Below are 21,239 nucleotides of genomic sequence, written 5' to 3'. Positions count from 1 at the left end.
TTAATCTAGTTTGGAGTCGAGGCTACCTACCCCAATGTTGGAAGCATGCTGAAGTTTTCAGTTTGCCAAAGGCCGGTAAAGATTTAACAATCCCATTAATTATAGACCCATCTCCCTCGCATCAAAGTTGCAACATATGCAAAATAATGGAGAGTATGGTTAACTCCAGCTAGCTTAGCCACTTCCTAGAGGTCAGTAATCTCCTTGCAAAAACCCAAAGCGGTTTTCGTAAGCATCATTCAACCGCCAACCATCTGGTCCGACACCAGTCTGAAAGCAACGATGCTTTTAGCCGTGGCCACAAGGTGGTCGGCGTCTTTGTAGATTTAGAAAAAGCCTACGATATATTATGGAAGTTAATTTTGTTTAACGACATCACTAGAGCACATGTATTTAATCATCGGCTATTGGATGACAAACATTATGTAATTTTTACGTATAGTCTTAGAGAGGAAACCCGCTACATTTTTTTTCCATTAGTAGTAAGGGATATTTTATATGCACCATCCCACAGACAGGGTAGCACATACCATGGCCGTTGCTATACCAATCGTCCACCGTTGTACTGGCTAGAACGAGAAATAGCCCAATGGGCCCACAGACGAGGATCGATACCAGACCGACTGCGCATCAAGCGGACGCTTTACCACTGGGCTACGTCCCGCCATGATATGGTATGGAGAGAGACATCGGCATCAAAGGTCATATGTTTAATTTTATTGAAACATTTATTTCTAACCGCACATTTTCAGTTAATGTTAATTTTTTCGGAAAAATAACTTAAATAATGGCATCCCCCAGGGGTCAGTTATTGCTCCAACTCTTTTTAATTTTATTAATGACTTAGCGGAAGCTTTTGAAGTAAAATCCAGGTATAAGAGTACCAAACTTAGCTTAGGGCTATTTGCAGATGACTCAGCCTTTTGGCGTTCAAGAATTATTTTTTTTATATTTAAAAAGCCGTACAGTGTGATCTAAACCATTTACAAAACTGGGCTGACACCTGGGGAGTAAAACATTCACAAACAAAAACTGTTTGCATGTTTTTTAAACATAGAATTACAGCCTCGCAAAGATTAAACCTGAACCTCAAAAATAGCCTACTTCCCTAACACATGTTGTTAAAGTAAATTTTGTTGTTTGTTTGGGGTTTTTTGTGGGGGTTTTGGAGGCGGACTTTCGGCCGCAATTAAAAATTTAAAGCCCATATTGAAGGTGTTGTTGCAAAATGCAAAGTCTACTTAAATCTTATGAGAGTTCTTTCGAGAACTGATCGGGAACTGACAGAAAGGCGTATCTAATATTGTACAGTTCTTACATAGGATCTAGGCTACAATATGGGGCGCAAGCATTTTGTCAGAGACGAAGTATTTGTTGCTCAGTCCTATTCCACTCTCATTAAAACATTTTTTAAAGGGAATTTTCATGTACATAAGTAGGCCTACCATTTAACATTGTTGTGAACTTTAATACATCTCACTTCTGTCATTACACAAAAATAAATTAATATAAATCTTTTTAGACCATCCATTTTAGAGTTGTCGAAAAATTAAATACCTACTTAGAAAGCCCGTTTAAGGATATATTCGTAATTAAACATTGCTTTACATAAGTATAGGCTATTTGTTTCAAGATGTCATAGCTCAAAACTATTTGTGGTTATATTTTGTTACAAGTGTTTCAAACATGCATTCTCTTTTTATTACTTGTAATATTTTACAAACAAACATAAAATATTTTAACATTTAAAAATATATTATTAAATGGTGGTGTAGACGTCATTAAGCGAGCATTCTAAATTTTATTCCGTGTGTTCCAAACCAGTATGGAGGAAATACAAACAAATACAAAGGCTACAAAATATATCACGTGATTTGTTTTGATCACATGCTTTTAAAATGGCTGCTTTAATTAAGTTTTGTTTTGTGGTTTGTTTTCTCGTTTTGCACGTGCAGTGTGATAGATATGAACCTAACTGGCCTTCGATTGATTCAAGGCCCTTGCCTTCTTGGTATGACGAAGCTAAACTTGGCATCTTCATTCATTGGGGCGTGTTCTCCGTGCCCAGTTTCTCGTCAGAATGGTTTTGGTGGACTTGGCAAGGTCAGCATTTGCCGGCTGTTGTCGATTTCATGAAGCAGAACTACAGACCAGATTTTACATATGCAGACTTTGCCTCACAGTTTACTGCTGAATTTTACGATCCTTTAAGATGGGCAGAATTATTCGCTGGATCTGGAGCAAAGTATGTAAAAATGGGGAATATACAGAATTATAATGGCAGAGAATTTTATTTTGTTTCCGTTTCCATGACAACTGTAGTACTGGGACCATCGTTTTCTTGCCGGAATGACATAACTAAATTGGAACATTGGAAACATTTTATCCAGTACCATGTGCGAGTTTTAGAGATCGCTACACAATTCTAAACGTTAAAATACATGTACCATCGACGTCCCAAACTGCATTCACCTAACACTAGTAACAGCAAAAACACTAATACAATATTTACGGAAATATTATTCAACATTTTTCAGCTACGATACGTGAAACAAAATAGATTGTAATCATTTAACGTAAAAAGATCAACAATTTGGATGCAAAACAAATCCATTCTAGTAAACAAAAGTGAAACACCCTACAGGAAACAGTGTGACGTTTCTAACTGAGTTAGGCACATGCGTTTGCAAAAAGTATTGTAATGTGCATGTGCAGTCCGTCATTTTCAATTTTTATGACAACTACATGAAAAAATATATGTTTCTTCATTATGCACAGTTGCTGAACACTTAATTTATTAACAAAATTTAAAGGAAAAATTCAATTTGTCAATCGTTCTGGTCCGGTCCGTGTTTTATCAACACACATCGCTCACACTTGATGTCAATACTGATACCTGCGAATAGTTTGTAAAATATAAAAAATTTAATGAATTGATTCTAAATTAATAAAATTTATATACTCAAAATTATTTACAACTGTTATGAATGGATTATGAATACTATTCACTACAATAGAGGCACAAAAATGTAGGGTACCGTTTGCAGATCGAATATAATAATTGAAAACAAATTCTAACAATAGGGGTCTTAAAAATCGTAAAAATTTAATTCTTTGGCCTTGTTGATCTGGCATGTGTGAGGTCATGTGACACGCACCGAATGTTAATTCATCTTTCTCAATTTTAAGTCAATTTCTATGAGTTATGTGGACCCAATATCGGTAATTTTAAGGAATAAACAAAAACAACTTGTAAAGTTTTGTATTTAGATACTTACTTTTCTCAACTTTATTGTTTTAGTATTAAAATGTTCCTGAACTGAAGAAAAACCTCATAAAAGAACGACATGCCGATGACAACAAATCGGATGTTTATTGCGAGAACCGTGCACGAGAAAACAAAGTGAACGGAATTTGAAGCATAAAGCAGTTAGGGACGTTGACGATATCATGAAAAAACATGAACCAGACTACTGCAGAGTAATCAATAGTTACGCACATCACATTTTTTTGGAGCAGTTATAGAATATTTCAAAATTATAGATTTGTTATTTAGTATACAGTAAATGGTTGTACTTAGGTGGCAGATATTTTTTTCTAAAGAGCACGAGCGAACAAGTGGTATCACATTTATCAACAAATGATAAATTAAAACTTCCAGGTTTGTTAACAGCATATGTCTAAAATAAAAAACATTTTGACACATGATTTGGGTGCTAGTCAGTTCATATCATGGTCATTTCATACCATAGTCTGTACCTAATTTGGTTATTTCGTACCATTGCAAAAAGTGTCCGTAGGCCTGCTTGATAATGATATGAAACTACATTTAGATGTAACAGATAAATCAACCTCCACATAGGAGATTCGAGCCATGGGCCTTTTGTGCAAGAATCCAATGCTCTACTGACTGATCTAATAATCTTAGTAATACCAATATAAAAAATAAATCCCACTAGCTATACTGCTAGAAGGAGCATTTTATAGCAACACTAGTAAATGTACCCAACATGCTTGAAAATTGCAAGAACAATAGTTTCGTTCGTGCGTCGTCATTCACGCAAATCTAAGTTAGTGTAACCTATTTTCTGTTCACACATTAAATTTGGGACACTATTTACATGGACATAACAGGTTACGCAAAAAGAAACTGGGTTACCTGAATTTATTTTTCCGTAACCGATAAATGGTTTACGTCAATATTCAATTCTCAGAGGCCTGCCCAGTGGTAATTATATTGCTAATAATTAAATCATTTGTCATCCCTTGTTTTCTTCTTTTTTTTTTAGATATGTGGTCTTTGTCAGCAAGCACCATGAAGGCTTTTGTAACTGGGCCACTAATGTGTCATTCAACTGGAATTCTGTGGCCTGTGGACCCAAGAGGGATATTGTTGGTTAGTCTTCATATTTTAATATTAACTGTATACTCATTTCGATGTTAGTCTATTCATAAAAGTAATTTAAATACAGTTAGACCTCGTTACAATGACTGCCGTTACTACGACATTTACACCATCCGACCACAAATTGTCGTCAACAAACGTACATCAACACTATACTATTCATTATACCGGAATTCACACCTTCCGACACGAACAAAGCAAATTAGGGACAAACGTGTATCTGAAGTCTAAAAACACCTCTTTACAACGACATTACATAATCAGAGATGTCGTAGCACATTAGCAGTGTACACACAGTCACTTAGCATAGATTTATTTCGTCGCAAATCGACAGTGTCACATGATGTCCCAGTAACTGATGTTGGTTAAATCTGTAGACATATATTGCAGTCATTCAATTAAAGGTACCAGTCATAGATGTCTTTACTCAAGGAATGATTAGGTTGACGGTGAATATGCCTTGATTAATAATACTATTATTATATAATAATGTTTTTTGAAAACATATTTATATGTACGTGTATTTGTTATTTTTAATAATAATTGCAATGCATTACTAACTTGAATGCTATTTAGTCTTCAGTTACTATTATCAAATACAAATTCATTGACTATAACAGTAATTTGCAGCGGGACATGTAGCTATGTGGTATTAAAGCGCTCACTTGATGTGTGGTCACACATGGCCCTCGCTACAATCTGTAACAGTTACTATAGATGGTTTACAGTTACGTAAAAACATTGCATATTATAATTGTGTAAACATAACACTGATTTGTCACAAGTATTTTTTAATAGGGAAAAATCAACCAGGCATGTCTAGGTTAATATTTTAGATATTAAAAAACACAAGTAACCAATTCTATTTGACCTATAACACTTGTAAAATTACATTCTATTTAGTAAATCACAATTCTGAAGTCACCTTTATCGGTGATATGACATCATCACGATTGGAACAAATATAGTTTGAGGTCACACTCTTTAACAAACCTTATCAATATGTTATGCTCAGGTGCACAGGTCTTGTTGCCTTGTAAACAAATGAATCATTGATAGCAAAAACAAAAATCAAATTGGTATATGACATGGATATATATAGATAAGTTATAGGGAAAATGATCATGCAGCTACATGTGCAGGTGTGATTACAGTTTAGTAAATAACTAATCAGCTTGTAATTCTATTTAACAGGTGAACTGGCAGATGCTATCCGATCCAGAACAAAGTTGCATTTTGGCTTGTACCATTCATTGTTTGAATGGTTCCACCCATTATACTTGCAGGACAAGGCCAGAAATTTCTCAACACGCAACTTTGTTACAGTCAGTAAAATATTTACATCTTGTTGGCATATGATGTAACTTTGTTACAGTCAGTAAAATATTTACGTCTTGTTGGCATATTAAGAATGTTCAGACTTTGCTTTAATCCAAGAAGGGACCCAAATCATTATTATATCTTTAAACTTTTATTAATCTAGACAAATACTTTAATCAGATTAATGCAGGAAATAACTTTATCTTTATTTTTTAAAAACTCATCAACATCCCATAGTTTCTGTCCAATAAGTACATATGTATATTGTTGGGTTTCATATATTTATAATGACTTATATTGTTAGATTTTTGTACCCAAAATCCACCATACTTAGCATCCTGATTGTATATGTTCTATGTAAATTTCAGTATGTTGGAAATAGGATGTAGGTTAGTGGTAGAAGTGTTGCTGAGGATGTGATGGGTTGCTGGGTTAATCTTCTTTGCTGGATTTAATTATTTATTTCCTGTTCTACCCATTGTCTATACAACTAGGCTATGGCATGTTTTTTGATACTTTTCGAAAAACATTTGCTGCTATATGTGATCGTTGGATATCTTTTCAATATTGCATGTAGTCTGTTGCCAGATTTTTTCAACTGGTACCATACATGACATACCCAGACCCAGCGTCAGTGTGCTTTGAGCCTCAAGTCACACCAGTTGTCACAATTTATTTTCAGGTCCACACCCATTTGATTCATCTGTAGTTTTAAATGTTTTATTTTAAAGATAAAAAATCTATAATTAGACAGATATTAAAAACTTGAACATTTTCATCTTTTGTTGTATTGTTTCAGGACAAGACGATGCCTGAACTTAAGGAATTGATTAACACCTATAAGCCTGATGTAATCTGGTCAGATGGTGATTGGGAGGCACCAGACACTTACTGGCAGTCCACAGACTTCCTGGCCTGGCTTTATAATGACAGGTAAAATTATTTAAGATTCGAAATTCATAAACTGTAAAATGGGAAGCAATCTCTGCTTCTGAGATTTTAATCTGGAACAAAATGTGAGAAATTGAGAAGCAGTTCTAGACCACTTGTACAGTTTACTCTAATTTTAGGTAAATTTAAGTGAACCGTAAGTTGTTGGGTTTTTTTGTTTTTATACACACGTCTATGATGAGTCGTATTATGGTATGATTTTGTTCGTCTGTCTGTAACTTTTTGTTGTCCGGACCATATCTTGCATACAGATACATACAGGACCATCAAACCTCACATGTTATTAGGAACAACTTGAGATGGCGGTGTGTCACATACTATTACTAGGTCACTGTGACCTATTTTTTTACGGTCTACTGCACATTGTTGTCTGGATCATATCTTGCATACAGGTGCATACAGGACCATCCAACCACACATGTAGGAACAACTTGGGATGGTGGTGTGTTGCATACAATTACTAGGTCATGTGACACAAATAAATTAAATAATTTGTCTCTGAACATCATAGGAAAATCTTGTTTAGCATTTGAAGAAGTCAGGACTCCATTAATCAGACAGCACCTTCTCCAATAGATACAGTATCATCAGTAGTTGGTCCAAAACAAACTGTTCATCCATCAAATTGCAAAAATTTCATATAATTAGAATTTAATCATACCCGTAACATATTCATTAATCTCTGTGGTTTTCCATCAAACTCCTGCCGGGCGTATCATGTACCTCACCGGAACTCTTTTTTTATATTTAATGTATTACTGGTTGTCCTAATGTCGTGATAGTTGGCACTTGTTTCTTAATTTGAATAGTTGTACACTACTTTAAAATAGAAAGAAAAATCTGTCTATTAAACTGATTATCAGAAAGCATATTGTGTATTTTGAGTGCCCCTTACTCTCTGTCAAAGAAAGAAATGTTTTATTTAACGACGCACTCAACACATTTTATTTACGGTTATATGGCGTCCGACATATGGTTAAGGACCACACAGATTTTAAGAGGAAACCCGCTGTCACCACTACATGGGCTACTCTTCCGATTAGCAGCAAGGGATCTTTTATTAGCGCTTCCCACAGGCAGGATAGCACAAACCATGGCTTTTGTTGAACCAGTTATGGATCTCTGGTCGGTGCAAGTGGTTTACACCTACCCATTGAGCCTTGCGGAGCACTCACTCAGGGTTTGGAGTCGGTATCTGGATTAAAAATCCCATGCCTTGACTGGGATCCGAACCCAGTACCTACCAGCCTGTAGACCGATAGCCTACCATGACGCCACCGAGGCCGGTTACTCTCTGTCAAATACTGTTTAGTAAAATGTAATAAATATATTTTTAAAAATTAAATTCTTGTTGCAATTATAGAGCCTTTGTGGTGGAAGCATGTTTCCTTTTGCACACACTGGGACAAAAGCATTCCTTTTCTATTAGGTTAAATGTAGGCTTATAGGCTGGGGGTATACAGATAGGGTCAGATCGGTCACTGGAGATGAAATTATATGTAAATGTTTGACTTTTTTTCTTTCAGTCCAGTAAAAGACACAGTTGTTACTAATGATAGATGGGGAATTGGCACAGCTTGCCACCATGGTGGATTCTACACATGTTCCGACCGATATAATCCAGGTAAGAATGCTTTTTTTGTAATCCTGGGGATTAGTGAATGTTTTATATAGAGTAGATAACAAGCAGAGATGTATCCATACCATGTAGTGCTGGATGCAGCTGCCTACTAATCAAACATTAGGTTCAAATGTATAATTTTGCCCAACATTGATGATTCTGTCAGACAATTTGTTATAACTTCAATTGTTGCTCAGATACTTGTATTCTCCTTTCTAGTCTATTATTCCTCTTAAAGCGGCAGTATCCGGAATATTTTTATTATTTAAGCATATAGAACAGAAAATCCAATTACATTTGGTGCATATATGATGCTGCACTCCGCATTGATTTTACTACGCTGGCTTATCCAGGTAAAAAACAAAGCCAGTATTTTGAAAGTGGGACATTTTTGACGGGCTCGTACCGATCTCGGTTTTCACTGGCTTATCACAAGCATAGAATTCCCCAACAAGAGATCACGTGAGATTTCGCATTTAACAAATTTAACTGTCTTGATTGGAGGGTCATCTCATATCTCCAAAACATATTTATATCTATAGAGGTATGGTATAATGCCTTTCCAGGGGTCAGTGGGTGGGGGATTTGCCTTGAAATTTTGACAGTGGCCAGCTGTTGGCATACGCGTTACATGTAAGGGGGAGGTACTAATTATGTAACGCTCTAGGGGTAGAGGAAGAGGATACTGTGTTTGATTTACGTAACATTTTTCAAGACTATATGTAATTTTTATTCATTGCTTAGACCAAAAAAGGCGGGTATATAAAAGACCATGGTATGTGATATCCTGTCTGTGGGATGGTACATATAAACGATCCCTTGCTAAAAAAAAATGTAGAGAGTTTCCAAGGCGCGTATGCAGGGATTTCAGCGGGGTTGGGGTTATAAACTGTTGAGCGAAATACATTTCAATATTTTTTAAGCTTGGGCAAGTAAGGGTTTCAACCTCCAATACCCTCCCCCTGCACATACACCCGATTCCTCTCTAAGATTATATGTCAAAATTACCAAATGTTAGACATCCAACAGCAGATGGAAGGAAGGATAGGATATGTTTTATTTAACGATGCACTCAGCACATTTTATTTATGGTTGTATGGGGTCGGATGACTATTAAATCAATATGCTTTATCTTTGATGTTGTTAAACAACCCCCCCCCCCCCCCCCCCAACTTTACCCTTTCTAAACGAACTAATATTTATTTGAATTTGTCGATTTTAACACGTAAAATTAAGAAGTGAAAACGTTCATTGTCTACTTTAGTATATTTTATTTTTAAAATATATAAATGATTAATGTGTTACTAGTATACAAACTAAACTTTGAAAGTTCTAACACTTTATAAAATATCAGTTCTGAAATAGGAAGGTACGACTGTCAATAATATGTTGTCAAGATCAAACCGGTTTTAACTAAAGACTCTAGTACTGTATCCTCAACCGAACGTTCTTCGTACAGCGCAAGATTTCTCTTTTAATTTTTTGAGACAATTTGAAATCGGCAAACGCACGTGTTAACTGAAACTGACAACAGGCTGTCATTTGTGCTTTGCTGAGCTATGGCAGCACAGGCAACGAATCAAGCATATACGTTTGACGATATCCGTTCATAGCGAACACACAAGACTTTTTTAAAAGTGCATTTGAGCTTGTATTTCGTATTTGTACATGATGTTATAATATGGTAACCAGAGAATGTAACTTTAAAGCTTTACTAGGCACTCAAATTTGTTTGGGAACAACCCTGAGAAAAATAGGTGAAATGTGGATTATGGCACCCTAGCTTAAAATTTGGAAGAACAATGAAAGATACGGTAATAATTGTGTAAAAGAACTATGCATTTAAAAAATACAAAACAGTAAAACTGTTGTGGCACACTGGCTTCTAGAAACTTATTTTGTTTTACTTTGCAGGAACTCTTCAAAAACATAAGTTTGAGAATGCTATGACAATTGATCATTACTCATGGGGCTACAGGCGAAATGCCAGACTGTCTGACTTTCTGACCATGGAAGAACTTATTAGCACATTTGTTGAAACTGTCAGGTAACGATTGTTAATGACTTTATAAATGTGTAACAAAGGGAAGAAAAGACATTGTCTGTGCATTATTGTATGGAAGGATTACGACTTCATCAGGTGGATGCTTAATATAGTTTAGTTTATACTTTGATACATGATTTGAGAGAATAGTAATTTGATACATGATTTGAGAGAATAGTAATTAAAGTAGTATATTAAGACAGGTGTTTGCTTAATACAGGTGGCCTTATGGTGCTTAATATAGTTTAGTTTATACTTTGATACATGATTTGAGAGAATAGTAATTAAAGTGGTATATTAAGACAGGTGTTTGCTTGATACAGGTGGGCTTATGGTGCTTAATATATACTCTTCAAAAGAAGAAACGCAAAACCACATTGTCGTAACATTTGGAGAATTGATTTAATTATTGAATGGTGAGTCCGATAATTACCAAATGTTGCAGGATTGTTCACAATTCACTCTAGTCCATTGTGAGTAAGTGATAGGACACACCACCAAGGTCAAGGTCATCTGGAGTCAATACCGGGTGTGGCCTCCGCGTGTGTTGACAACTGCCTGGCACCGCCTGCCCATTGAAGCAACCAGAGTATGACGGATGACGTCCCGGGGGATGGTGGCCCACTCGGCCTGCAAGGCTGCTGCCAGCTCGGGCAGGGTCTGGGGCTGTGGTTGTCGCTGTCGGAGGCGTCGGTCCAACTCGTCCCATAGATGCTCAATTGGGTTCAAATCCGGTGATATCGATGGCCAAGGAAGGACATTAATGTTGTTGTTCTGTAGGAAAGCCGTTGTGAGACGTGCTGTGTGAGGCCTGGCGTTGTCATGTTGGAACACTGCGTTGGCGTTGGCCATAACTGGAACGATGTGTGGCCGGAGGATCTGGTCAATGTAGCCCTGTGCATTCAGGTTGCCCTGCACGTGGACCAGGTCAGTTCTGCCAGTGTGTGAGATGGCTGCCCACACCATGACACTACCCCCGCCGAATCTGTCCACTTCCTGCACGCAGTTTGCCGCATAACGTTCACCACAACGCCTATACACGCGACATCTTCCATCATGACGTCGGAGCAGAAATTGGGACTCGTCACTGAACCACACCTGTCTCCATCGCAGTTGAGGCCATTGTCGATGAATCTGGCACCACTGCAGTCGGAGTCGACGGTGTTGTGGTGTTAAGATGACACCTCGAACTGGACGTCTGGCACGAATTCCTACCTCACGTAGGCGGTTCCGTGCGGTCTGGTCGGATATCCTGCGCAAACCTGGTATTGCTGCGGCTGTGGAGGTGGCAGTAGTCAATCGTTCCCGAAGGTGGCGTACCCGGATGTAGCAGTCCTGCCCGGGGGTAGTGACCCGTGGTCGACCGGATCTAGGGAGGTCACGTGTTGATCCATGTTGCTGGTAACGGTCCCACAGTCTGGAGATGGTGCTTGGGGACACATGGAATGCCCTGGCAACGGCCATTCTGGATTCGCCTGCGTCTAGTCGGCCGATGGCATTGTTTCTCTGCGGTTCACTGAGACGTGGCATGTCCTGGATTGTCAACTGTCGGCCAGATACAGAGGCCAGGCAAGCGAACACCCTGCACTTTTATACTGTCGGTGTTCATGTTGCACGTGCAGACAACGCACGTGCAGTGGTGACATGGTTTGCACGTGGCTGCGTTTTTGCGAATATTCACATTTTGGAACTTTATTGTACAGTAACTGCGTTTTATCGAATGTAACCGTGGGAATGTGTTTGGGACATGCAATGACCTTATATTCACAAAGCATGAACCGGTAGGAAACATAAAATCGGAGTTATAACCCATTTGTACCCTTTTGCGTTTCTTTTTTTGAAGAGTATAGTTTAGTTTATACTTTGATACATGATTTGAGAGAATAGTAATTAAAGTAGCATATTAAGACAGGTGTTTGCTTAATACAGGTGGCCTTATGGTGCTTAATATAGTTTTTTTTATACTTTGATACGTGATTTGAGAGAATAGTAATTAAAGTGGTATATTAAGACAGGTGTTTGCTTAATACAGGTGGGCTTATGAACGTCATGTTGCATTCTGTGTCAGAGTATGACAAATATTTTTAAAAGTCACTAGCCACAGGGCTAGTGGCTTTGTGAAAACCACTAGCCCGCCAAGATAAAGCACTAGCCCAAATTCCTGATCAACTATAGTTGGACTTTTATATAATTTTTGTAACATAACACATTTTCGAGTATAACAGTAAAATAAAACAAACACTTAAATCATGTTGTAACTTTCAGTTTTTTGTCATGTTATACATTTGGTTTTTTGTCAAGTGTGATCCATTGTCATTGTTCCATTTTCACTTTTGCCCTCCCTCCGGGGAACAATAATTGAGCAAACTCATGGTTGATATCTAAAACCACTATCAAAATAATTAAATTTAAATGAGGGTACGACAGTGTGACACACGGTAATAGATGGTTCAGTGTATTCGGTAGTGGGTTATACATTTAGGGCCCTACTATTTATGTCGCCAGGAACGGTGATACCAATTGCTTAAATACAGGGCATTATCCCGTGTCAGACTGATATCAAAAGAATATAACGGCGACATCTAATCCGTTGTTAATTGATGAACAAAAAAGGTATCATCTTGTATCGGCAGCTGTGACGCATTATCCAGACCGCTACACGTAATAGGCCAAGCAGAGTCATTGCATGTTCAGTTACCATTAAAGTAAATTGTTTTCCTGATTGCCGATAACCACATGTCAGCGAAGTGTTAAATTAGAAAACAATAGGTAAATAAAACAAACTGAAATTCAAAGCATGACTGGGGTTTACTCGATTGAGATTAACCTGTCGTCGTGATTGGTGATTTCCAAGTTCTTAGCCTAAAACATATGTGCGAGATTAACTACCACGTGACGTGTCTAACCAATCAAAACACGCATGTCATTAGACTTATTTCCTGTGCCAGAAACTTGAAAGGGAAAGGTAAACAATGCATGCTGTAACTGTGGCGATGTAGAGATAGCATGTTACTGCAGTTTGCAGACCTAGTTCAAGTGGATTATTATTATATACTGATTGCGTTGTTGATATTATTCGATGACAAACATCACAATCAAATTTATTAAACGAAATTTCAGCCGAGAGAAAAAACAAAACAAAAAAACAACAACACGATCGAGCGATAAGGAGGGAGGTGGAAACCACTAGCCCGCGGGGCTAGTGGTTTTGCGTTTCTCACTAGCCCGAACTTCAAAACCACTAGCCACGGGCGTCGGGCTAGTGGATTTGTCGAACTCTGTTCTGTGTGACATCAGCATAATAATCTGTATGCCAAAAATATTTGTTTAACTTACTAATGCATTATTGATGGAGTGGTCTGTAGAATTTACTTCAGTTTTGAAGACCATAAAACTAAAGGAAAGAAGATGATACTCAGTAACTATGTAAAAAAAACCAAAACAAAAAAAACCCCACCCCCAAATATTTAGGCATGGCCATGCTATACATTGTACTTCAATTTAGCAACTAGTTAAAGGAGACCGGACACCAAAAGACATGTAGTGTGTAATGGATTAAGTTAGCGTCAAAGACCGCATTACTCGCTGGTCAGCTGCGCGTCTTAGGTTTGGGGTAAAAACAGAAGTGGGCGGGATTATGCATAGATCTGAACGAAAGCGAGGCAATATGTCATCGGTGAGAGTTACCAAGCAATACCGGTACACGTGTTGATTCTTTGGTTGTGCCTTTTAGTCTTTTTTTTTTTTTTTTTTTGTCTCCAGGTTTATCGGAAATTTAATTTACAAGATAATTAGTGTTATTATATACTGTCGACGTAATTATATGATGGTTAACTGCGCAGTGTTTAACTGCAACAGTAACAGCAATGCATCCCAAGAAATGGCCAACATCATGGTTTCAATTTCCAAAAAAACTAAAGTTGTTTTAAAACATGGACGCATTATTGTCGTCGAACGGGCTTTACACCAACTAAATACAGCAGGTTATGGTACATTTACAATGTGAAAATTAAAACAAGTATGTACTTAAGATATACATTAAATAAAGGTATTGCAATTTGTTCACATACGAATATTTAAACTTCACATTTATTTACTTATAATTACCAAATTAATTTTCACCGACAGCCCATAACGACTCCATACTAACGTCTCTTGATCTAGTTGGTTTGTTAACCTTATAACAAAACACCTTCAAAACATGAATTATTACGTTAGTTAACAATGTTTATAGTTAGTTCAGTATATTGTCATTAAAATTAAAATGCTAACACTTGTGGCAGGAACAACATATGTACTGTGGCCAGAAGGAATGATGGTTAAATAGTTTTAAAGCTAGTGTCGATTATTAAAGCATAATAAAATTATACTTTTCAATGCTTTCTGTATGACATATTAAAAATACTCTACACCAAATAATTATTTTAATACCTACCCTGGGTTTCTGCCAGAGGTTGCGGAGGGTAAACTTACATGTATGTACTAAAAAATCTCAGAAATTAATGTGTATTTAATATATGTTTTATTTTTTCGATAGATTATAGTAACATAATTGCTGTTTAAAATTTACAAAAGTGCATGAAATAAAATATTCAATAAAAAAAACATTTCAAACCTATAACCACCCAATATACTCCTTTGAATATATTTAGTTTTTACAGGCCCGCAGGAACGACTTTTGGGGGGGGGGGGGGGGGGGGGGGGGGGGGGGGGGGGGTGGCACTGACAGACCGGGTATAAACTCTACATCAGATTTTGGTTACAATGGCAAAAATTAATGTGATAAAGAAAAGCTCACAAGTGGAGGGCAAAGTAGTGAAAACTTAAAACATAAATTTTTATCCTAGAGTGTGTGGTGGAGAACAAGCCCCTAGGCCTGCCCCTCCCCAGTTCCTACGAGTCTGTTGTATTTTATATTAATAAATGCAAAAACTACATAATAATATTGTCGATAAGACATATTAGTTGTAAAGTGATTTTCCATAATTTCTGTGTTTCTTTACCCGGCTGTGGACAGTTTCGGCAGACTGGTAACACATTTTCTTAATAATTAAAAATACACGGTTTAACCAAACACATTAAAACTTGGAGGGTAACTAGTTAAGAGAACAAAGGTTTTTGTTAAATTATTATATCTTGCTTTGGTGAGGAGGGGACGCTTTTTGCAAATTTGCGAAATCGGCCTATGGAATATCCACTGACGTGTCATATTTACATCTATGCTGAACAAGATTTATGATGAAATATTATTAAATTTCTAATTAGGACCATTTGCTTCAGTTTACATTAAAAATGTCATAAAAAATTATGTTTTAAAAAATGCTTGTATGCTAGTCTATGACCGTGTGGCTTCCTCGTCTTCGTCGGCAGTTGATTCATCCGAATTTTCATCTAAGACAACATTTCCAGGATTAGGGACAAAGTCTCTGATAAGTGGTTCAAACTGATACGGTTTGATGCCATTAGCACAAGCTGGACACAATTCTTCGTCACTCGAATCGCTAACTTCGTCCATGCTGCTTGGTAGTTTCTTCAGTTTTCCTCTCATCGATGACGTCACGGGTCTAGCTCATCAATTGTCGACAGTTTCCTGCAAACATCGGAAATAGGCGGAAAAACCCCCCCCAACCAAGACTGGCACGCTTAACTTAGTCAATAAGGGGAGTGCGGTAGTTGCGTGTTGTGGTTTATGACGGCAAACAATTCATTACGCCGTATATATGGTTTGGTGTCCGGTCTCCTTTAAGCATGCTGGCTTGTAACACTTCGGGTTAGTTTGAATATTTTTCTTGAAATGTTTTGTATTGCAGTTGTGGTGGCAACATGTTGATGAACGTTGGACCCACCAAAGAGGGAACCATTATTCCCATATTTGAAGAACGTCTGCAGAATATGGGTCTTTGGCTGAACGTGAATGGTGAAGCTATTTATAGTACCAGGCCATGGGCACATCAAAATGACACAGTCACTAAGGATATATGGTATGTACTGTTAGTGTTATTGATTTAATATGTTACAACTGTTTGTCATGCTAGATATACAAAAATAAACTTTTAAGCATTTGTTTTTCACCAAGCTTATTATATGAGCTTCCATTGTATATAGTTTATGCCCTAAGTGAAGTAATATTCAGTTATCTTGATCTTTAGTGAGTGACAAGTAAACATTATTTCCTTAGGAACATATTCTTGAAATGAAACAGAAGCCAGATCAAATTGAATTTCTATCTTTATAAGTAAATTATTTTCCTCCCCTTTCTATCTTAAAAATTCATTGTCTGTTTTTTGGCAATTATTTTTCTTTCTACCCAGTATGTAAATTTTTTCTTTTTAAAAAACCTCACTGCTAAATGATTAAGTCTTGGCAGTCAGGTAGTATGTTTGCTAATTTGTCTTGTTGGAAATTGGTAGTAATTATTTCTTCTGATAATTGTTTTCCTCCTTTATATACCACAAACAGGAATTCTTGTAATCCTTTAGGTAAATTAATAAATTTTTGTTGCAGGTACACCTCAAAGAAAGATAATGTCTATGCCATTGTTCTATCCTGGCCCACAGAGGACACTCTTGTCCTTGGAGCTCCTACTCCATCTGAATCGACAACAGTCAGTCTCCTTGGTTACCAGAGTAAATTCACCTGGAAGAAAGGTTCAACTGGAGGCATGCAGATCGATATCCCACCCATCTCCATCAACAACATGCCCTGTAAGTGGGCCTGGGTGTTCAAGCTCACTGGACTGACATACTGATTAACACAAAACATTTCTTCTAGATAGAGACTGCACTGTGATCAACTTGTTATCATACAATTGAATTTGTAATCCATTTTTACCTAATCATTTTGTACTTATTATATTTACACAAATAGCAGAGCAAGTATGTTACAGAGTAGCTTAGTGCCATAGGCATAGGACCAAAACACACCAAAGCTGAGTCTGGTGAATGTGGAACCAGTTGAAAAAGACATGAGTTGAATGCAACAAAAACACACCTGGCATGAAATACAGATTTGGCAGCAGACGGTATTCAACATGCACTATAGTTTGACAGTGCCAGACACACCCAGCTTTGGTATGTTTTGGGCCTTGACCTCCACCCACTTAATAACTGTCAAGTACCACCAGTGATAGAAATATGCAGAATTGTTTACTAGTCCACCGGACAAATACATCTAGAAATCTACTTGTCCGCCAATATTTTCACTTGTCCAAATAAATGGTTTATTTTATTCAAGTATCAGGATTATGATTGTGATTGCTAAAAATGAAACTGCACTCAAAATGTTTACTTGTCCACTGGACAACCATTTTGCTTGTCCGAATAGATTTTCACTTGCCGGGACAAACGGACAAGTGCTTATTTGGAACACTGACCACTGCTCCAAAGATCATATCTCAGTGCAATATAAGCAGCATTTACATTACTACTTTGTGAGACTTTTATAATTATGTGGTCCATCTGAAAATGTACAGATTTCACTTTGTGTTTGGATTCGTGGATGTGCCATTGATGTTTATTTATGGATTACTAACCATCTGTTTGTATGAATAATTTAATAATTAAGTAACTTGGAGAAAGATATATTTTATTGCATTCCAGATATGCTCATGACATTAAATGTAAAATCTTCAGTGTTTGTAACCAAATTGTTTATGGTGATATAGTTGTAAGACACACATTATACACAATACTTTGTAATATGATGCAAATATTTGTTTTATTGAAACATTAAATAAATATAATTATGCAATAAAGAGTAGTTTTTGTTTTGTTATAATGGTAGATGTGAAACAAATTAATTTTTGGGACTAAAAACCTCAAAATTTGTCTCAAAATAACAGACGATTTTTACAGAAGGAAATGTAGTGGAAGATTTGGTACATTATCGTGATATTGTCAAATAAAGTTGATATTGCAGACTTAAAACAGAATGTAACAAGGATATAGAGATTCATATTCATATTGCCATTAATAGTTTCATACATTACAAAATACAAAATGAAATCCAGCACAACAAAAACAATTACACTGGTTCTTTACATTTGTGCTAAAAAACTAAAGCATTTGTCCTGATAAGGACAGTTTTATTTTTGTTATTATTATTTTATTTTGTAGTATAGTAGACATTTCATGTACTTTGCTATTGGGTTACATTTGAATACAATTTTAGAACTAGTTTTGTTACTTTTTTGGCATAATTATAAATAGTATGTGCTAGTTTCAAATCAAGTTATATGTGAATCAAATGTTAGAACTCCTTTGTTAATTTTTTGACAATTATTAAGAAAAATTATAAATTAGTTTAGTGGATTAGAATTCTATGCACAGTTTGATTTTGTTTCTCACACTGACTGGTTGAGTTGTACTGTAACCTAACATCTGTGTCTTTGCTTATAAAATGTTCAGTCTTTACAGATTTTATAAGTACAAACCCAAATGTTACTCTTGAATATCATTATCTCATGTAATATAAAAACTGAAAGCTCAAAGTTGTCTATAATATTGTGTAATTATATTAAATTAAATTAATAGTATACGACTGTTTACATCAATAGACAATCCCTGAATTGCCTACAGAAGTTGTCAATGCAAAAATGGAAATTGCCATGGAGTTTTTAATTTTCTGTGGCACTTTTATTGCCAGGTATATGTATCGGGTATATTCAATGCCATGTTTTTAGCTGTGGACATTTCTTAATTGCAGGTGTAGCCATGTTATTTCGGTTTTGCTTGTTAAAATGTATTATACTAATATTGTATGTAGTTTTGATAGTACATATATTACTTCTTAAGTTCTAAACTATGTCATTCGCCAAATGATCAAATGCAAATTTGGTGAATAGATTTCACTACTATTTTGCCAAAAGGCTAATTCGAAAATAATTTGTCATTTATATATGTACTGCTACTTTTGCTGTTTGGTTGAATGAAACTTGAATATGGCTGCCAAATGTTTAATACATGTAGGCTACTTGTTAGTGGTCCAGGTTAAACCCTATATGAGCATACAGATAATGACTAACACAGCAAACCATTACAATTGTGTATATAATTTGGTGAATAAGTAGGGTGTAAATATGTGGTAAAATGTCATTAAATATTATGCACGGTTTGCTTTATATTTTCAGGTGCTTTCTGTTTCATGTTTAATTCTGTCCACATGGCAGCATTTTGCAATTTTGGAAAATTATTTTGTTTTGAACTTAAACTGTTTGACATTTAGTAAATTGTTATACAATACATGTTTATCGGTATGGAAACAGAACACACAGGTTTTTTCAGCTTCACTAAGAGAAATATTTTGTAGTTTACTTATTTATTTAAATGAAAATAATTGAGTTCAAAATCTATTGACACTTGATTTTAAAATATTTGTTTTGTTTTGTATTTAAAATATACCTTTTTGTCCCATATTTTGTGCAATTTTGGCTCTGTTATGATGTTTGTCAGCAGATCTTTTCTAATACCGATTTGTCTAGTGTCCGTCCATCAGCGTTTCACTTGAAGTCCATCTGCTACAGTATATTGAGGTCAATTTGACTGAAGTGTTTTGAAACTTGGTACAATGATCCTCTGGGGCAGTCTTCACAAATTAATAGAGAGATATTTTTGAATTTTCATTAAATACATTTTACCTTCGCTATGACGACTTTTCTAACACCGATTTTTGTGCTGTCTGTCTGGCATCTGTCCATCAACTTTTCTTTTGAAGTTTATATTCTTATAGAGTTTCAGTTGAATTGTTCTGAAACTTGGTACAATGGTCCTCTGGTGCACTCTGCACAAACTAAAATAATAGAGATATATTTCAGCATTTTATTATTATTATTATTATTATTATTATTATTATTATTAATATTAATATTATTACCAAACAAAAATGTAAAAATCAAATGGCTGAGCTCTATAGGTCAGTATGTCTTTGGGGTTTTATTATATTGTAAAACATCAGTACATTCCATTAGTTAAGCCTTAATTTCCATACAAATGAAATTTAGCAAGGTCAGTATTTTGAAAACAAATTCCTTGTATTTGTGTCTTCATTACCTAAAGTTGTGTTGTGATAAATATTTCTAAATGTATCAAAATGGTTGCCAATTGATTATTTTGTCCTGTGAAATTTAATTCCTGGAAATACTCAGAAATATCATTTGGGTGATTTTAGAAAAACTAGAGTACTGAGGGAAAACACCCTTTCAGCTTTTCATTTTCATGTTGTAATTTTGTTAATACAGTGAAAACACTCTAAACTGAACAACCATGGGACCAAGTAAAACGTCTGGGTTTTAATGAGATTATGTTCTGTATTGTTATTGAAAAAGTGACTTAAAAAACCCACCCGGTTTTAAACGAACTCTAGTTCACCAAGGGTCGAGTTTTGAGGGGTTCATGCTGTAATTTAATAACCTAATGATAGCACTGCTCAAATATCTACCAGTGAGTCATAATTGTTTCTAAGACAGTGACCGTTTTAGTAGGCATACATGTTGTCACACACTGATTTAACAACATGATAAATGGAAGGGGTGCTTTGTTTTTGATTTATCCAGAGCAAAACTGGGTGTACTTGTGTAAAATTATTTTCATGCAACAATATTAATATTTTTATGTATATGTTGTGATTTTATAGCACTGTTAGATAATTTTATTTTAATTTTTAATAAAATTTGTTTGCATTATAAGTGTTTGTGTTAAATATATTCAACTGCATTATATATGATGTACCTACATTAATCCCAAATAGTTTACATCATCAATATCAATATCCAGTGAACCACCATACCTCTTTTGCCCTTCGATAATTATTACAATCTAGGTCACATTGAATTCAGTTTTAATCAAATTGGCACCTAGCTAGTTCTGGAATGCCTCAGCAGAATTCCAATATAAAAGATAATG

The 21,239-nt window shown here is 35.9% G+C and overlaps 1 protein-coding gene across 1 annotated transcript; it reads left to right on the top strand.

The window, feature by feature from the left end:
- The first annotated feature begins 1,889 nt into the window (after positions 1-1,889).
- Positions 1,890-21,016, top strand: LOC121367784 (alpha-L-fucosidase-like). The gene is made up of 8 exons (XM_041492151.1): positions 1,890-2,245; positions 4,290-4,396; positions 5,600-5,730; positions 6,525-6,658; positions 8,203-8,300; positions 10,212-10,344; positions 16,152-16,322; positions 16,846-21,016. The coding sequence occupies exons 1-8, from the start codon at positions 1,899-1,901 to the stop codon at positions 17,087-17,089; spliced, it is 1,365 nt and encodes a 454-aa protein (XP_041348085.1). The 5' UTR covers positions 1,890-1,898; the 3' UTR covers positions 17,090-21,016.
- Positions 21,017-21,239: the final 223 nt, after the last annotated feature.

The sequence above is a fragment of the Gigantopelta aegis genome, chromosome 3 (assembly GCF_016097555.1).
Source record: "Gigantopelta aegis isolate Gae_Host chromosome 3, Gae_host_genome, whole genome shotgun sequence".
Lineage (NCBI taxonomy): Eukaryota > Metazoa > Mollusca > Gastropoda > Neomphalida > Peltospiridae > Gigantopelta > Gigantopelta aegis.
The sequence above is the reverse complement of the archived record's forward strand: the minus strand, read 5'-3'. Positions and strand labels throughout refer to the sequence as shown.